Source organism: Temnothorax americanus, unplaced genomic scaffold, assembly GCF_048541705.1.
Source record: "Temnothorax americanus isolate GAGA-0224 unplaced genomic scaffold, ASM4854170v1 Scaffold13, whole genome shotgun sequence".
Lineage (NCBI taxonomy): Eukaryota > Metazoa > Arthropoda > Insecta > Hymenoptera > Formicidae > Temnothorax > Temnothorax americanus.
The window spans coordinates 375,300-394,765 of NW_027509264.1; the positions used below are offsets into that span (position 1 = coordinate 375,300).

Genomic DNA, 19,466 nt, shown 5'->3' on the forward strand with positions numbered 1-19,466 from the left:
AAAAAGAAGAAATAACGTGCTCGAGATTTGACCGACGGACTGTCATTATTTCGGAGCACTTTGCGGCGACTCGTCGGACGTCCGTCATCTGTTCCATTTAAATCGCGTTCGCAGGACGCCGCTGCGCGTATCATGTATTTCAAGGAGATCTGAGAGACCGCCTCGAGATGTTGTCCGTCCTGCGGAATTCTCGCTGCCCATCGACAGCGGGTCGAATCTTGGAGCGATCCGGCAGGCTCTGGTCTAACCTGCCGTCGCTCGTACGCTGTAAATCAGGTGAGCTCGCGGCGACTAACTTTCCTGATGATTCGTTGCTGTCTTATTTTTTTTTTTTTTTTTTTACAGTGCGTGGACGTAATCATTTAATCTTTGTTCTTTTTTTCAGAGAACGTAGTCGTCACTATCGCTGACGTATCGAAGGAAGTGAGGCCAGCGAGCAATCCGGAATACGTTCCAAGAAAATACTGTTAGTGTCGCAGGCTTTGCCGCTTAGAGGCTCACTAAGGTTGCAGTCAGTAGATCGTTAAGAGCTACATTTAACGCGCTGCTGTTTTATTCTTTTTGAACAGTGTTAAACTCCCACTCTCAGGAGGCGCTGAGGCATTTAAAATGGATGCTGCAGAAGGACGTTTTGCGACAAGATATGTTTCTGATGGGCGGACCGGGTATGCGAAGGCGCGAGCTCGCGCTCGCCTTCCTGGAGCTGACCGGACGGGAATTGGAGTTCATCGCGCTTACCCGCGACACGACGGAAGCGGACTTGAAGCAGAGGCGAGAGATCAAAAGCGGCACCGCGTACTATCACGATCAGAGCGCGGTGAGGGCCGCGACAAACGGGCGAGTTCTCTTGATCGAAGGTGTGGAGAAGGCGGAGCGAAATGTGTTGCCCGTGCTAAATAATTTATTGGAGAATCGCGAGATGCATTTGGAGGACGGTAGATTTCTCATTCCGGCGTCCCGCTACGACAAATTGCTGAAGGTACTAATCTACCTGCGATTTACTTAGGGTTTCGTTGATGTCTTTCTGCGAAGCTATGTCTAAGCTGCTACTCCTAATTATTTGTAAATTTATTTTCAGACGCACACTCAGACGGAGTTGGACAAGTGGCGTCTCGTACGGGTCAGCGAAGATTTTATAGTAATAGCATTAGGCCTACCGTCACCGCGATATCCTGGCCACCCGCTAGATCCCCCTCTCAGATCCAGGTTTCAGGCGCGTCACATTCCGCCGCCGAAGTTCGAGGTAAGTATACCCGAGTGCGCGTGACTTTAAAAAGATTAACGTGATCGGCCAGAGAGGGATAAAACCGAGTAGATTCCGCGTGTCGTTCCGCGAGAAGCGTCACAATGTTGAACGTTACGCGGAACGTACCGGTGTCACCTTTCCACAGGATAATATCGCGCGCGGAGTCGAAGTAAACGTTTAGAAAAGTCATTAAACAAGTTTCTGATTGCATAGCGATGCGGCTTCGTCAAAACTTGGTCGCGGTAATTGTACGATTGTACGTATTCGTACGATTGCCTGGGGCCCATTATTAAAATTGCCTCCCTGACAATTAAGGGACACGGAGTCTGATTTATGTCTCAATTATGCTCTCAGTCTCGTTCGGCTATCAGATGTATAACTGTTACAATTTGGATAATTCAGCGGGGGAGGGAAGGAAAGAGGGGATTCTCTAAGGGAATGTCGTATGTAAAACTATCCGCTCGCGCGTCTCGAAGGAGACGGTTGCGCGCGTGGATATTACTCGGGCGAAACTTTCGCCTGATTTATGGGGCCGGGAGTGGCGTACCATTATGCATGGGGTGCGGAGGTCGTCACGGAACCCCTTCGCGGGGGGCACTCCGTCCTATCCCTTCCTTCCGGTGTTCCTCTCGTTCGCATATAAACGCGGGCTCGTGGCTGCGCCATAGCCACAGGCATCGCGCGGCTCGGATCGCGTGTCCCCGGCAGTCGAAACTCTACCTGTCCTCCCCGTGTACGCCCGCGAGTCGATACGTCGGGATTCGAACACGGAGCTTATACGTATTAAAGGAGGCAAGCCGGAAAGCCGTCGATTCTCCAAGTCCCGGCGCAGAGTTCGACAGCGCGGTAACGTCTGTCGCGACGTCACGAATGTAATTAGATTGCAATTGCTCTCGCTCGTTTGAAATTTTTTTTGCCGTTGATGGCCGTATAGGTGATCGCTTCCACCTGGTGCCGATCAGAATTAAAGAAGAAGAAGAAGAAGAAATTTTTTTGCGAGATGGTGCCGTGACAATATCATCCGCGTACCCTCGTTTATTTATTTCTAAAAGATATTGAAGGGATGTCAAAACTACGTTGATTTATCGTTTTTTTTACCATCGTCAATTTATATTCCGAAAAACGCGGCAGATAAATCATATACTAAATACATATTAAATTTTAATATAATCTTTTATCTATTGCGCAGTGTTTGAGATATAACGTTATTGAATCCTGAAATAAAATTGACTGCGCATAGAAAACGCTAAGCTTTTTTTATCGGACCTTGAAACGTTATTTATTTACTGCTCGAGGTAATTATTAATACCCTTCCGCACATCGTATCGCGTTATGCCGGCTATATGGGCATCATCGGAGAGGCCTTTGTTCGTCCGAACCGTCTGGGTGGACGGTATGCGTCACGCTGTTCTATCACCTGACGATCCCGTCGTCGTTAATCAGCGGCTGCGTCGGCATCCGCGAACGTCCATGGAGAAGAGTTTCCCCGCGAAACGTCAGCAGGCCGAGACCAGACTGGATCGCTTGAACAGCTGCTTCATGAATCTGCACGTGGTGGTGGAGAAGAATTTTCCGGACAGCAAGATCCCGCCGAGGATCGTGCGCAGACAATCGGCTCCACCCTGCGCGAGGATGTGCAGCGAGAAAGCCGGAGGTCTCCTGGAGATATACGTGAACGACAAGTTGGATGAGGACCGCGTGAGTTGTCAAACGTTAGAAAATGAAGAAACGACGTTTCCGACGAGCGAGAACCTCGATTGCAACAGCGTCGGACAATCGTTGTGCTTGCAGCGAGACGCGTTCTCCACTATGACGGAATACGAGCAAGCCGATAGACCGTCGGACGCGCATTGGAATCCGTTGTCCGAGAGGGTGTTACAGTGGCTGGACCTCTCCGGGAGAGCGCAGGACTACGAGCTTGAGACCGGGTCGGAAGAGAATTCAAGAGTCCGAGAGGATGATCGGCGATGGGGTGCTGCCGCCAGGAGGAGGAGACATCTCTCCCAGACGCGCGAGGGTTCGATGTTCACGGAGAGAGAGCGCGTAGTCGTGCAGAACTACAAACTGCAGAAGAACTTGAAATTGGAGTGCGAGACGAAGTTTGCTCGGAAGCGGTTATCCAGGGTGAAAGATAAGACGGAAGAGGACGGAGTTCGGGGCGGGAGGGAGGAGAGCATCGTTTCGAAGACGCGAGCTACGAGCGCGGAGGAGTCCGATTTGAGGAACGATGATGAATCGGGAAACGATCGGTCGGCCGTGTGGTCCCCGCCTGGCCGTCTGCAGCTGCACATCGTCATGCCGAGCTTCAATTCCATTGAGAAACGGACGTCCTCGCTGGAATCCCTGGCCTGCGATTGAATGATAGACTGGTCAAACGCGCGTTCCCATTTTCGCATGTGTCATCGTTCCAACTATGCGCCTGACATTCTTTTTACCGTCACCTGGCTCGATGTCGCGTTGTGAGTTTTTATTTGTCAGCGCGGATGGGAAAAGAAACGAAGCGAATATTTGTAATCAACGATATTTAATAAACAGTTTGCTCATTTTTTTAAAGTGACAATGTGCAATTATTGTTGCTAAAGACTTTGTGCATTTTATGACGTTTGTCGAGACGCGAAACATGACGTGTGCTGCAAAAATGTGAGGTATTTATTAAATTATAACTACAAAATTATAAATTTATATAAATAAGTTTTGATTAAATAATTATTATATACATCCACAATTTTTAAATGCACAAAAGAGTGTCTAAATATTCAAACTTTCGAATCAATGCAAGCTTATTATGAAAAAAAAACTCTTGGATAATTCTGTTACTAAATTTTTTTATTATTTAGTGTTTAACGAGCTGACAAAAAAGTTATACTGTACAATTCCCTTTCAGTTTAACTTTGCGATACATCTTGACATTCTGCGATAGATAGCATTTTCGTTGAGAGTTAATCCGGAGCCGTGTCGCGAGCCCGTTATTGTCTGTCGAGAGAATTGGAGTCGACGGAGACATCGCCTTGTTTTACGTCGGTCGGAAACTGAATAGAATTCAGTTAATAATAAACTCATAGAAAAGATCATTTAAAACTTCAAAATAATTACACGGCATGGAGTATTTAAACCATTTCTCGTGAAACGAATATTATCCGTCACGAAGCGTAGAGTACATATTGCTTGCCCGGTAGAAATTGCTGTCACGCGCAGAAACGAACCCAGAGACACATATGTCAGAGAGTTCACAGATAATTTATAGACGGTTTTAATTTAAATGAAGTTACTATAACTAAAATGCTAACTTATAAATTATTACAGTATTAAAGTATTATAAATTATATTACGATTCTTTCGCTAATTAAATATTTTTTGGGGGAAAATTTCTAAAAATCTTTTTATAAATTAAAAAAATTTTTAAGAGTAGAGTATTTGCGTCATAGATGTAAAATTATAATTATATTCTAGTCATTTCTTTCTAATCCCAAGAAGAGTGCGACCTTATCTTTTTATTCTTAATTTTTGCTTGGAACAGAAATACGAAAAATGATATATTTTATTATTTTATTAAATTTTATTATTTATGATTATACGTTACGTAATAATATTCGGATTAGATCGGAGTTAGCCTTGCGTTTTACATGGATTATATGTAACATTGCTCGTGACTTCGTTGACTTATATGTCACCTCCGCGAAATTGCAATCGCTACAATGGAAAACGAAAATAATAGAGCGGCGTGTTTAGGAATCGCACAAGACAGCTCTATAATATGCCCGGCATCTATTTTCAGAGTAATAAAACTTGGTGGAGAAAGGGGTGCGCGGACATCTATTTTCTACATACACGGCATCATCGTTTAATAATCAATCATCGCGAAAGTCGGCGTATTAAAATAGAAGTTTGACTTTACTGCTGATGGATGTCCTTTGGAAAAAATGTTGCCATAATTTAAGTCTACCCGAGTCCGTGACCCATTCGTAGTTATTTATCACGAGTGGTAGATGCGTGAATACTTGAATAACATACAGCAATAGTTACGGTAACTTTAGAACCAGCCGCATTTCCTAAATATACACCGAAGTTATATTATTACATTTCTGCAAAGTAAAGTCTAAAGCTGCAAAAATATCGCTGTTGAAATAATGACAGTCTTTTATCCGATAATAAATACGATATTCTCTCTTCATCTCCGACGCGAGTGCATTGAACTTGGAAATTGCTGGAAATGGGGAATCGCGTGTTTGCGAAATAAGCCAGTTAACGTCCTGATAGCCCGGTGACACATCTATGAAACAAGACTGCGAACTTTTCCTAACAACAAGCTCGCATTTTTAATTCGCGACTGATACCGCGAATCGGTCGTCGATCATTTATTATTCATCCGCCTCGAAATCGACGTGATGTTTGACAAGGGCAGGTAACCGGAAATACCGGAATACGACGAGCGGAGCTGCGACGTGCGTAATAACCGTACGTGGTGTCGAGGGAGTTACCGAACGTTTCGACCGAAAATTGATTCTCTTCTATTTTTGCGGCGGGTGCCGGGGACGAGTCACGAAAACCACATTTCCGCCAACGCCGCAATTACGGCCGATCGAGGGCTCGAGATTATAACTCGGGCCGATTGAAAGTTTTCGATGGAAATTCCGAGGGTGGGCGGATATCTCTCGGCGCGGCTTCCGTGCCGAGTGGTAGTTATTCACTCGGTGCTCGGGCGCGCAACGTTGGAAAGCTCTCGGTGTTAATCACTCTCTCTCGGAAGGAGGACCGTTTCGTACCGAATCGCGGTATATAACATTCCTCACGTGCACGCTTTCGTGCGTCGGTTCTTCTCTGTCTTTCTCTCCCTGTCCCTCTCCCTCGGATGCCAGCTATGCCGACGAAGGCGGAGAAGTAATGAGAAGATAGTTCCGCACCGAATTCTAGTAGTTCAACGCACTGCAGATAGACCGTTAAGTAACGTTAAATAAATTACGCCCAGCAACAGCCCTGTAAACTTTCCGAGTTGCGAACTTGCGTCAGCCGGGTGACTACTGCAATGCTCGAGCGCGAGAAATGTTATCAGGCTGTTATCAGTTGCCCGCGAGCGTAACGATATTAAGCATAAGTTCTTCACTTGCTTGCTTAATGACTGAAAACTCGATTGCATCTTCTGGCTGGTTGTTAAATACAGTGATATAGTTAAATATAATTATATTTGACAGTATCGATACATTCGTTCTGTAAGAAAATATATAGAAGGCTACAGAGTGTGCTAGATAATTTATTTAAATTTTAGTGTATTTTTTTTTTGGGGATATCGAGGTACCATATATCAAGATTTGATTTTTAAGGAACAATTCGAGGTCTTGAGAAACTTAACGCCGAACGTCGACGCTGGGAAATTGTCGCAATTGTTATCGTGCGCTCACGCATTAGTTACTCAAGAAGCTGTCACTATAGGCCTGCCAGATTTTCCTTTGGACAATTTGCCGTCGGCCGCTTTAATTATGGTAAATTTCTAGGATACCGCAGGCACCTTGTCGTTATTTTTATACTAATTTCGCGTGTTTGTGCTTAGGAAAAAAATCCCGACTTGTCGGTGTACGACATTTTCCATAGATTCTACCCGTACAAACTATTTTTGGGTAAAGAGGGTCAGAATGCCGTCAAGGATATCCTTGGAACATTTAGCGTATTGAACGATTCCAAAACGGAGCGTACCGTTACTAGTAAAGTAGACATTACCAAGAAAGCTGACGATTCTTTGGAGATCAGCATAAAACGCGATAATACGAAAACAAGTTTTCACGTAAGCTGTATAAATAAATATTCGCATTGTTTCTACGTTGTTAATCACCGCTGCTTATTGTAAGTATTCGAATCTATTTTGCGAATAGGTTCTCCGCGGCACGAGCCAATTATCTAATGGCGCGAACAACGATTATTATATAGAGACTAATTATCAGAATAATTTGTTGGCGAGCATGCTGGAATCTCATTTGGCGTCCGACTTTTGCTTGATCGGACCAAAGGGTTGCGGCAAGTCCACCACCGTCCGACGGCTAGCCGATTTATTAGGATATCAAGTGGAGCCAATAGTGCTTTATCAGGCAAGTCTACCTTTCGCGAGAGTACCCGTTAATTTCCGATTTGCGCTCTCGTTTGCGAGAGGAGTAAGAAACGATCCAACTTAGAAAGACCAGTCGCGCCTGCGATCGCGGCGCAGTTCGTTCGAGAAATGAAACGGTTGAAATATTTCCTTAGGATATGACTTCCAGGGACCTGATACAACAACGGACCACGTCGCTTAACGGCGACACGGTCTGGAGAGATTCGCCGCTGGTCGATGCGGCCCTCCACGGCAAACTGGCCGTGCTGGACGGCATCAACAGGATTCATTCTAGCACCTTAGCTGTACTGCACAGGTAAAATCGCGTTCGCGGTTCGTGATATTTAACAAGCGGATTCACAAGATGATAACGCGATCGCGTTTGCCCGTAGATTAGTTCACGATCGGGAGCTCCAGTTGCACGATGGTAAGCGGCTCATACGAGCGGATCGTTACGACGAGATAAAGAAAGAGTATAACAGATCCGACGAGGAGATGCGCGACCGCGGTATCCTGCGAATCCATCCCGCCTTCAGGCTGATAGCCTTGGCCGAGCCGCCGGTCATCAATAGCTCGTCCGGTCAGTGGTTGAATTCCGAGCTGCTCAGTTTATTCCTCTTCCACGAGATGAGGCCGCTCGGCAAACGCGAGGAGATTCACATCATTCGGTCAAAGGTGATCGCAGGAAAGCTTGTATAGATGCATCCTCGATCGCAGATAGATTCTTATCGAGTACTTTCTTTGCAGTTTGGGGAACCTAGCCAAGCGTTGCTAAGTATCGTAGAATTAGCGCATGTCTTACGTTCGTCCAACGATCCGACCTTACTGTCTCTCGCCGGATCGCTCAGCACTCGACAGCTTTTGAGGATTGCAGAGCGAATGCATCGATTTCGATGCGACGACGCTTACAACGCGGTGCAACGCGCGTGTCTGGCGCGCTTCTTGCCGGCGATCGCGAAGGAGGCTCTCGAGGACTCCTGCCGTCGCCTCGGCATCGTCCCGCCCAAGTCCACGGTGGATTCGGCGATCGAGTGCTCGGTTACGGAAGACTCCGTTAGGATCGGTGACACGGTCGCAGATCGGTATCGTACCGCGGCGCTCAGTAAAGTACCCGACATCGTGTTCTACGACGTGCCGGAGCACGTCGCGCTCTTGGAGCAACTGCTGCAGGACTTCGGTCTGGGACAGAATTTCCTGCTGGTCGGCAATCAGGGCGTCGGCAAGAACAAGATCGTGGACCGGCTGCTGCAGCTGCTGAACCGGCCGCGCGAGTACATTCAGCTGCACCGCGACACGACCGTGCAAACTCTCACCCTGCAGCCTATGGTCAGGGACGGCAAAGTCGTTTACGAGGACTCGCCGCTCGTGCAGGCCGTTAAACTGGGCCACGTCCTCGTCGTCGACGAGGCGGACAAAGCGCCCACGCATGTGACGTGTATATTGAAAGTACGTACTCGACGTTATAGCGCGAGCCATTATGGCGCGAACACTTTGTCGGTCGTGAATCGCGAGACGATTCCTGTCATTTTCAGACCCTCGTGGAATCGGGCGAAATGATTCTGTCGGACGGTCGACGAATTGTTCCCCGTGGCAGCGGGAACGCCCGCAGCGCGAACAGCATACCGATGCACCCGGACTTTAGGATGATCGTGTTGGCGAACAGGCCGGGTTTCCCGTTTTTGGGCAATGACTTCTTCGGCGCTCTGGGAGACCTGTTCAGCACGCATTCCGTCGACAATCCGAGTATTCGAAGCGAGATTCAGCTCCTGAAGCAGTACGGTCCGCACATAGACGAGCGGACGATACATAAATTAGTGAGAGCTTTCGGTGAGCTGAGAAGTATGGCCGACCAAGGCCTAGTCTCGTATCCTTATTCGACCCGAGAGGTGGTTAACTTAGTTAAACATCTAGAGGTAAGATGATACGAGGATCTTTCAGGATGATCGATCAGTGACGATGTAATTGATGACGCACTTTTTAATAATGTTGTAGAAATTTCCGAACGAACCGTTGGGTACCGTAGTGCGTAACGTCTTCGATTTTGATCGATATAGCCAGGAAATATTCGACACTTTGGTAACCGTGCTCCATAAGCATGGAATTCCCGTTGGAACGAGTCCAACCAATGTTGCCTTAGCTAAGGAGTAAGATAATCTTTACGTACTCTCTTTAAGTATTTTGTAAAATATATAAACACACAAGAGTATTAGAAAAATATAGTTAATTCGGACAATTTTGTACTTCAATTTTATGATGAACCTATTGTAATAAATGAAAATACGAGAAAAATAAAGATACGAAATGTCGATTTTTAGACGCGTACAATGTCCTTTCCTCTTTTCCATTGCAGAATACCTTTGCCTGAGATGAAGATCTGTGGTAGTTGGAACGTTCTGAGCACGTTTCAAAATATGCCCGTTCAGGAAAGGTACGTTAAGTTGAAATCGCCGATTTTTCCGGCGCAAAACGATCGAACTCTGGATCGAGTTGAAGCCAGATCGGCCTGGTTCACGGAACTCCAGAGTTACTGGACACTACCCATTAGCGAAAACAGCACGGTGACCGCTTTAGCGGTCGCGAATGGAAGTAAAGGAGATGGCACGGACGACAGAATACACGTTCTCACCTCGAATCCCCTGAGTATATTTAGCATGACGCCGGAATCCGATCAGATTCGCGAAACGTCGCTGCAAGGTTTGATCAGCCCCGTTAGGGGCAATATGCCGTTTTACAGCATCGCGGTCGACAATCTCGGGGACGTTTTAGTTCACGAAGAAACTGTAAGTAGTACGTTAGTAACGCAAACCCTCCCTTTTCCTCGTAATAGCGTTCATCGGATTTGATCGTTTTTAGAGCAATTCAATACTCGTGGTAAACGTAAACGAGGGTTCGATTCGAGAACTACAGTTTTCGTCCTTTTTGGATACCGCCAGCGACAGGATATCGAACGCCTTCAGGAGCAAAAATTTTCAGTGGAAGATGAAGGCGGATCTACTCCCGTCGCATAATCTGATCGTTTTGTACACGCAGGACCACGACAAACTCGAAGTTATCGATTTGCAGAGCATGTGCGCTTACTCGATGAGCTTGCCGTGCAACATCGAATCGATCTTACTCGCGTCCGACAGGAAGTGGTTGATTCAGGACGCGTCGAAGGATAAGTACATTCTTACGAAATCCTCGGATTCCGATCCGTGCCCGTACGTGCTGCGCGAGTTGGACGAGTCTAACAGCGTCGATCTGAAGACCGGCAGTGTCTTGAATTGCGGCAGGAGCAGCCTGCACAAAACGGAGCTGAGCAAAGCTCTTCAGCAGAAAATAGACTGCCCGAATAGACTCCTGGTGACCGATAATACGTACGCCGGCATAGCGACGGGCTTCCCCGATTTGGACAGCTCTAACGAGCTGCACTTTTGGCCGAGGAGAGGAAGAACGCGCAGCTTCATAACGCCTATTGTTACGCAGAACGGCCAGGTGATCCGAACGATCTCGCCGAATCAGGTACCCGACGAGGTTTATCCGAAGGACACGAAGCACACGGGAATTTCCGGCTACTTAGAGATAGTCGACACGGTGAACCACAAGCTGCGATACATACCTATCCCGGAGTAAGTGAATTTGCAACAAGCATTAAATATATTTTTAAGGAAAAATTAAATAAATTAAAATAAAAAATGAAATATGATGCTATGAAATATGAGAGTTGTAGAACGTTATTCACGTCTTTATTGTCTTTGAAAGATAATATTGATATATCATATATGTCTTTATTATTATTGCGCATATTTCTTTCCGATGGAACAACGGAGAAAAATCATTAAATCTCTTTTACGCAGACCGGTTAACGTCTCGCCCTTGTCACAGTGGCTGTATGCGAAGGACCTTCCGCTTTATGCGTCACTTACGTCGAACGAAGGTCTCGTCACAATAGACGCCGGTGGCTGCGTCCGTTTATGGGAGACATCAATCACGAATATAGAAAAGTCGTTAGGTGCGTGGCGTAAAATGATAGGCGCCGACGAGGAGAAGATGCAGATCACGAAAGAGAGGTATTCGGGGCAGAATGTCAGCGAGCCGAAACACGGAAGGGTCGATAAGAATAACGAACCGCACGTGGGCGGTAACACTTGGGCCGGGGGAACCGGAGGTACGGGTATATTTAAACGAGATAACAAGCAGGATAAAATCTAAAGGGAAATTACACGTTGTCGTACTAAAATACTATCTCCTGTGTCTGATCATCAACAACTGTTGCAACAGGATACGCGTGAAATTATATTTTAGGCAGAGATACAGCGGGTTTGGGCGGAAAGGGGGGCCCGTATCGGTTGGACGCTGGACACACTGTACATCAACTCAGCGACGAGGAGAAGAACGCGGTGCCGGAGCATATAAAGAAAGCCGCACGCGAGATGGGCCTCCGCGCATTCAAGCAGCGACTCAAGGACATAAAAATGAGCGAGTACGACCACAAGTTGTACGCTCAGTTCAGCGACGCGGTTCACAATCAGGTGCAGGCCTTGAGGGTCATATTAGGTGAGCGTCCCCGCACGAATCCGGCTTTTATGGAAGTCGGCGTTCCTTATCGCGTATCGCACGCTCGCATGCCATTTATAGGTACGCTACAGGCGAAGAGCAACGAGCGGCAATGGTGCAGGCATCAGACGTCGGGCGAGCTGGACGATACGAAGCTAATCGAGGGATTAACCGGCGAGAAGACGATCTATCGGCGCCGGGCGGAGAAGGAGCCGGAGATCGGCGCGCCGCAATTGAAACCAAAACGATTGAAACTCGTCGCGGACGTGTCCGGCAGCATGTACAGGTTCAACGGCTACGACGGCCGGCTGGATCGCGAGTTGGAGGCCTGTGTCATGGTAATGGAGGCTTTCAGCGGTTACGAGGGTAAATTTCAATACGACATCGTCGGCCATTCCGGCGACGATTACCGTATTGTCTTTGTCGATCACACGCAACCGCCGACGGACAATAAACGAAGGCTGGAGGTGATTAAGGCGAGTAGATTCATTTCTGTCGTTTTTCTTTTCTCGTGAAAGGATAAGCCACGCGATTTAATTAACGAGCGATTATTTATCTTTGCAGACGATGCACGCTCACTCGCAATTTTGCACGTCCGGCGATAATACATTGGAGGCGACGCAGCATGCAATTGCGAGCTTGGCGAAAGAGGATTCCGACGAATCAATCGTAGTTGTACTCTCGGATGCAAATCTAGAGCGTTACGGAATCTCTCCTGCACGATTCGCAAAATTATTGACGTCTAACGCGGACGTGAATTCCTACGCTATTTTTATTGGATCGTTGGGTGATCAAGCGACCAGGTATAGTTTTAACGATAATAAAAACTTACCGTCTTGTTACTCGTCTTTTCTTAATCCTATCGATCGGTGCTAATTAAAACACATGTACTATTTTTAGATTGATGAAGAAGATGCCTTCTGGTCGCGCGTTTGTGTGCATGGATCTTAAGAATATACCACGAATTCTGCAGCAGATTTTTGCTGCTTCGGTTTTAAGTACAACACGATCGACTTAATGTGATTGATATGATTAGTTGAATTTTACATAGGAAAATACAGCGTCCTTTTGTTTATAGTTATTAGAGGATTATTTAATACACATTTTCTGGGGATACATATGCTTTTATGTAACACAATTACGTTTATAAAATTATTGTAAATTTCTGTAAATAAAAATTTGTAAATGTCTTAAAAATTTTCTAATATACGAGCACAGAGCTTCAGGGTGAAATCGGATGTCATTAATAAGGAACACGCACATATTATTCGCACTTCTCTCATCATGTCGCATTACTAACAATAAGGTCTTCCCACGGTCCTCAAACTCGGAGGCACACACACACCACACACAAACGTCAATTATCTTAATTCTATATTAAGGCAACGTATATTATCGCGCGAGATCTCAGCTAAGAAGTCAACGGTGACCTTTCACTCAGGGTAAACGCCCGGATTTGTCCGTGCGGCGCCCACGCGCATTTGGAAGGAAGGAACGTCACGGGGGCGCGGGGAAGGCAGCGTGGACCAGCGCGCATCATGACGGTCGGAGAGCCAGAGGGGGTGTTTCATCCCCCGGAGAGACGACGTAGCCGAGGACGACCGAGGTCGCGCGGAGAGGATCGAAGCGGGCCCGCGCGCCCGCGCGATCCGCCGGATTAACGATGGTGTGGGGCGGCCGATTGTCAGTTGCACGCCGGTCGTTGAATGGAGCGGGTGTGGAGACGCGTACAGGGCGCCGGGCGTCGCGGCGCCGCGGCCCGTTGCGGCTGCCCCGTGCAGCCGTGCCAGTTGCACGTGGACCAACGCGCGAAGCGCGGCGGCGGCGGCCGTAAGTCCCGCGGCAGCTCCGGCGGCGGGCCCCAGACTATCGTCTGCGGCTGCCAGGTGCAGCCATGTCCGGTGCATCCAGTGCTAATCAGGGTTCGTCGTACCCGACCGGCTACTCCCGCTTCTACCGCCGCCGCCGCTGCCGCCGCCGCGGCCACTATCAGCTGCGACTGTCCGCCGGAAGCACAGCCCTGTCCGCATGCCCAGCGAGGATCGGCCGTGAGAAGGGTCAGAAGGTAAATAAACGCGACGATGTAATAGCGCCGGGTGTATTCCACCCTGTACTGTAAAAGCCAGCTGGGGAGGGGGGGTAGTTGTATTGGGGTAGGTTGAAAATTGGGGTAGGTTCGTGATATTGCTATTACAGTTATTGCTATCGCGGTTCATAGAACGGGAGAGACCCTGCACTTATTCGGTCGATAGCACTTGTTGACCAATGACCTTTCTGGTGATAGATAGCCGAAAAAAAAAATTGTTGCCGATACTTGCGTATGTATTGCGGCATTGTGTCGTGATAAATTTCTTTGAAAGACTATCGTTGATTATTCCCTTCGAAATTTCAGTCGCTTCGTGCGATCGATAGCAGTGGAAATGACGAGCAACAGTTATATCCATATAGGGTGGTGCTCCAGTTTTATCCGTATCTCCTGTTATCCCCGGTTTTTGTTTAATTCGTGCCATTTTACTTCGCGAATAACTTTTATCGATGGCAATTTTTGACATTATCGTGATTCGATGGCGATAGGTAACGGTCGATTACATACAGCTCGACCGCGCGCTCTGAAAGATCGCGGTGAAAGGGGTGGAAGGCATGGTGGAGGTCAGGTGGCAACGTGCTGTTGGCACTTGCGCCGATCGTAAGCAGGTTTTAGGTGAACGCGAGTGGTATGGTTACCCCATAGACCTGTCAACCCTCGCTCGGCAGCCAAACCGAGGTTGACGTTTGTAGGGTAAACAAGGTGATTACCTTGTCTGAATTAACATGAGAGGATTTACGCGATGGCGAAACGTGAAATGCAACGTTTAAAAGCATTTTCATGTCGGAGTAACGGAGGAAATCTTCATCTGTTTAAAGAACCTGAGAATGCCAATTCGTGCCAATTCTTTTATCTCTTCTCTAGAACGCTAAGATATTGATTTACGAAGTGCCACGTGCTACGGCAAATTATGCAGAGAATATTGTATATTTATTCCCATTTCTGGCTCTCATGAATATCGTGAATAGCTTATAGTTTTGTTAAATTACGAAGTAGATTTTTTTTATACGTGCGCATTTATGGATACATTAACATGAATTTATCACGAACCAAGATGTTTCTCGCAATTACACTGCAATTTGTACTTTACATAATGTTAACGTGTATAAATAAATACACGGGGAATTGAAACGTTTATGTTGCATACATAAATTTCTTGATGAAAGAGATTCATTAATAAAGAAACGAATACGGAAAGCGCAAGAAATTCAAGAAATTGCAAATTTACTATAATCGAAACGAGAGAAGTTTAGAGAGAAAATTATAAAATCAATTTAGTAATGAGGTCAATTTAATTCGCGATGCAATTATCTGGGATGCTTTGAAGTTTAGTCACGATATAGCCACACGCGAACGATCACAGTCCTCAGATTTTCACTTGAGTTTTCTTCCTATTTTCCTCGAGCGGGATCTTTTCGTTCTTACAACATTATTGTGCGATAATACGCTAAAATAAAGTTTCCAATAGTCGATAGAGACCCTCGCGGTCCAACTTGTGGCTAAGATCAATACGACGCTTCGAAAGCAGTAACGTTTGCGATTCGTGTGACTCGAAATAACGAAACTGTACATTTTAGCGTAATTAATGATCTAAATTTAGAAGTAAGCAATTTCAAAATTAAAAAATAGAAAGATTTTTCTTTGACTCTAATATTTGTCCTGTAAAACTTGGCAAATGTTCGTCGCTCAAATTCGCCCTTTTCTCATTCGTTAACACGTTTCTCGTTGCAGATGCGAGTGCGCGGATCGTTCCTGCCGGCACGCAGCCGGTACCCGTCGCCGAGCGGCCGCGCAATCTTCCTCATCCCCTGTTTCCTCCACGCAGTTGCAGCAGCAGCAGCCGTGCGAGTGCGCCGACGAGAGAGCCAACTGCGCCCACACAGGCGGCGGCGAGGCGCCGTGCGAGTGCGAGTGTGGCGAGGAGGCGAAGCCGTGCCCGCACACGGTGAAAACGCGCCGTACGCGCCGCACGTGCACGGACTGCAGCTGCAGCGGCACGCAGCCCTGCGGCCATAAGCCGCAGCCCGAGGGCCGCATTAAGCGGGTCAAGTGCCGCGTGAGGCGTGCCGGTTGCGCGATGGCACGTTGCACCGCCGAACTCGCGATGCTGCATTTGCACTGGGAGCTCGCCACCGAATGTGCGCCCTGCAGGCCGCGCGCGCTCACGCGACGGCTCTGCAGGAGGCAACAGAGCGACAACGAGCTTTACCGCAGCAACAGCTTCAAGTTCGAGCGCTTCGAGCGTACCAAGGATGAGTGCGTCACGCCGCTCCGCAAACAGGTGAGTGTCCGTCCGTTTTTGGTCTCGTTCGTAATTAGAAATGCATACCGAGTATCACCGTCAAGGTATCCCTAAACGAGATATTTCTTTGTTTCTTATTGGATAAAAATAGCACGAGATAATGCGAAGTAATGCGGAAATATCTCTCGAACTGTAATATATCACATGTGTTATATATAAAGTATGATAGTTTAAACGTTTAAAGAATTATATGAATCGTTAATAGAAAGCGAATCAAATAATGTATACTTACGAGTTTTATTTATTTTTTATAATCCTGTCCTAGTATATATATATATATATATATACTAATAGTATTAATATTTTATATACTATTAATATTAAATTAATACTAAGATACAATTTTTATTTAGACCTTTTCATAATTAATTGAAATACCGCTTTGCATTTAATCCGTTTACATAAAAATATATTTTCTAAAATACATTTTGCAAAATAATAGAATTTATTTTTGTATGTAACGTAACCAATTATAGTACCTACAAGAAAAGAAAAGAAAAAGAAAGATATATCACGAAAATTATTCACAAAATTATTATTTTTTTCACTTAAATTACTTCTTAACTGGGGTAGATAACTGTAACACGAAAGAAAAATTCATACGATGACTCATGGCGTGACATTATAACTTTGATTCACTTTCTCGTGTGTATATCTTATTGCAATAGTATTTCAAAGTCCAACAGCCTCTAGAGGACCGAAGAAAAGTCCTATACTCGACTTCATGTGCAGGTGGGTTCTTGAAACTTTAATGGCATAAGAGATTGTATAGAATAAAGATTGCTTTATTTACGATGTTGAAGCAATATTGTCTTATCTTATCTCTATCACAATAGTAATTTATTGTAATCACTAATCTGCGTTGAATAAATTATAGCTATTATTAAATATTGTTGTATTACGATATATAAACGTATCGTAATATTTAATATTCAAATTTTGCGAAACGCAATCCTGTCGTAAACTTTCGCAATATTAACCAATATTACTAATAACACAAAAAGTAAAGACTATATTAGTGATAAAAAGCCGAGGGATTTTGACTGGCCTCGTGCCAAAGCTTGACTTAATTTCGTATGCGCAGCACGTGCTATTCTACATCGGGTGAGATACTCACACATTCCTGAAAAGAACATTCAATTTGAAAATATGCGAACTATAACTCGTAGTTAATGTGACGCTTTCTTCCGGTATCTGGTTTTTATAGAGCGAAACTTTTTTTAAAATAAATTTTGCTGAGTAGAAACGCAAATGGAATTCCATTACGATGATGAAAGCGAAAGATTTAGCATAAGACAAGTCCGGAACCTCTATTTTTTACGTCACGTCGTGAATATTTTCTGTCATTACCGTACAATCAAGAGTTATTCGAGGTGGAGGAATTTAATAGACCACATCGAGAATTCGAACAACACTGAAGGGCGCAAGTTTCGAGTTTATGATTTACGGGTTTGAAGGTTCATTTAAACTCATTTATGCGGCCATTTACTCGATCGTAGGTTGGAAACGCGAGACCTAATATCTCTCCAAGGTAGCTGCCTTTAGATGCGATTGCTTTCAGTAATAAGAGAAAACTTAGTTTATACGGTAATCATGAATCCCATCAGCTAAAGACCGCTGAGTACGGGAATATTTTATTCATAGTTACATTCCTCATGTCAAAACAGTGCATAGGTATTTTTGACGAAATTAAAATCTCTCATACGTTCTGTATTACGAAAGTAGTAAAAGTAAACGATAATCAGACATTCGTCATACTTATTATTAGTGAATAGTTTATATATTTTTAATATCTAGCATCTATGTGTGTACAATTTATTGTTATAAATTTCGTGTGTGTGTATATAAATAGTCATTATTATATAAATTTATTCTGTTCTGAATTAAGATAAGATACAATATTAATTACAAAAATCTTCTCATATTGTTAGGCTTTTAATAAACGCATTAGCGTGTTTCGTATAAGTTAATTTCGCGTATGCATAAATTGCTTTTAACGCAAATATTCTCCAATACATAATGTTTGAACAGGGTTCACCGAGCGCAATAGCTGCTATGTATACATCATCTTACCTATATGAAAGTATGTAGGTATTTGCAAGATCTAACGATCGTGTATAATCGTTACACAAAATGAACCAAGAAGCCCTATGGAAACGGTTCCACGAAAATTATGCTTCAGCGGTTAATGGTGTACATGTGGCACACTGTATATATGAGACAGGACTTACAATAAACTTGTCAGTATCCGGAAGCTACTTCGCGAATATGTACGTGCAGCACTAAATAGTAAGATGTATATATTTGTAAATTTACTTATAATTAAAAATTTATACAAAATACTTAATTTATTTTTACTTAAAATTCTATACAAAATGCTTAATGGTCTAATGGTGAAATTGAATAAATTACTAAAATATATAAACTATAACGTCTCAGAGAACTTATGTCCCGCAATCAATCGAGTAATTATCGAAGATATTTTTGTTAGATTTAATATAATTCTATAAACTTCATTTTCATAAATTATAGAAATTTACTATTTTTCTGTCATCATTCAAAAAGCATTAACTTATTTGCGAGCTAAAACCTACGGTTTCGCAGTTATTTCGATAAAGTCCCAATAAAATTGAGTTGTCACGACGACTTATCCCAAGATCGCTTCGCCGGTCCAAAAGAAGAAATGAAGGGGAAATCGTAAGATGTGTAAGAAGAAGAAAAGAGAGAGAAGATGGAAGGAAAAGGACTAGCGCGACGATGCCGAATTGATCGCAAATCAAAAGGGCTTCGTTCTGTCGAAGCTCCTCGGTGGCTTCGTCGAGACACTTTTTGAAAGAATTTTTCCCTTATATATACTGCATGACATTTCTATTCGTTCGTCTCAGAATGCTGATTTAATAAACGATTTGACTGAGATCACGGCTCTGCGAATAAACGCCGTTATTTATGATATTTATTTTTGTGGTACAAAATTATATTTAATTTGTTTCTATAGTTCAATAAATATAAATAATTTATCTAATTAACGACAAGTTGTTACATGCCCCTTTAAATTTTATATACGCATTTAATCAGTTTTTGTGTTATATACACATATTTCATATTTATATATATTTTTGTAACACGACAATATATAATACTAAGCTCTGTCTTGCTTGCAGTACTATATATATTACAAAGTTGCTGCGCAAATGCATGATTGCTTTTGACACGATTGTAA

The 19,466-nt window shown here is 44.6% G+C and overlaps 2 protein-coding genes across 6 annotated transcripts in view; both read left to right on the top strand.

The window, feature by feature from the left end:
* Positions 1-19,466, top strand: part of Hwt (SH2 domain-containing adapter heavyweight) — a 209,156-nt gene that overhangs the window by 47,803 nt on the left and 141,887 nt on the right. Inside the window, exons 1-2 of one of the 2 annotated variants that reach the window (XM_077399957.1) lie at positions 13,540-13,923; positions 15,676-16,225. In XM_077399957.1, the coding sequence (XP_077256083.1) occupies positions 13,565-13,923; positions 15,676-16,225 (909 nt within the window). In that variant the 5' untranslated portion in view covers positions 13,540-13,564. Of the gene's footprint in view, positions 1-13,539; positions 13,924-15,675; positions 16,226-19,466 lie in introns of those variants that run through there. The other variant, XM_077399958.1, reaches the window with a different exon arrangement.
* Positions 27-13,284, top strand: C12.2 (von Willebrand factor A domain-containing protein c12.2). Of its 4 annotated transcripts, XM_077399953.1 has the most exons (19): positions 27-276; positions 386-466; positions 570-979; positions 1,079-1,243; positions 6,565-6,723; positions 6,792-7,022; positions 7,111-7,323; positions 7,478-7,638; positions 7,715-7,997; positions 8,070-8,768; positions 8,855-9,235; positions 9,315-9,466; positions 9,673-10,102; positions 10,176-10,930; positions 11,159-11,469; positions 11,607-11,858; positions 11,940-12,334; positions 12,423-12,661; positions 12,759-13,284. In XM_077399953.1, exons 1-19 carry the CDS (start codon positions 168-170, stop codon positions 12,874-12,876), a joined length of 5,544 nt encoding a protein of 1,847 aa, XP_077256079.1. In that variant the 5' UTR covers positions 27-167; the 3' UTR covers positions 12,877-13,284. The 4 variants fall into 4 exon arrangements, with proteins under 4 accessions (XP_077256079.1, XP_077256080.1, XP_077256082.1 ...); XM_077399954.1 differs by lacking the exons at positions 6,565-6,723; positions 6,792-7,022 and having other exon boundaries at positions 12,759-13,283; XM_077399956.1 differs by lacking the exons at positions 11,940-12,334; positions 12,423-12,661; positions 12,759-13,284 and having other exon boundaries at positions 11,583-11,738.

What these genes read in the sequence shown, in the direction of transcription:
- C12.2 (XM_077399953.1), top strand. Translation starts at nt 168, where the DNA reads ATGTTGTCCGTCCTGCGGAATTCTCGCTGCCCATCGACAGCGGGTCGA. An exon ending in ACCTTAGCTGTACTGCACAG is followed by an intron (nt 7,639 to 7,714) that starts GTAAAATCGCGT and finishes GTTTGCCCGTAG; the next exon opens with ATTAGTTCACGATCGGGAGC. An exon ending in GGCCTTGAGGGTCATATTAG is followed by an intron (nt 11,859 to 11,939) that starts GTGAGCGTCCCC and finishes TGCCATTTATAG; the next exon opens with GTACGCTACAGGCGAAGAGC.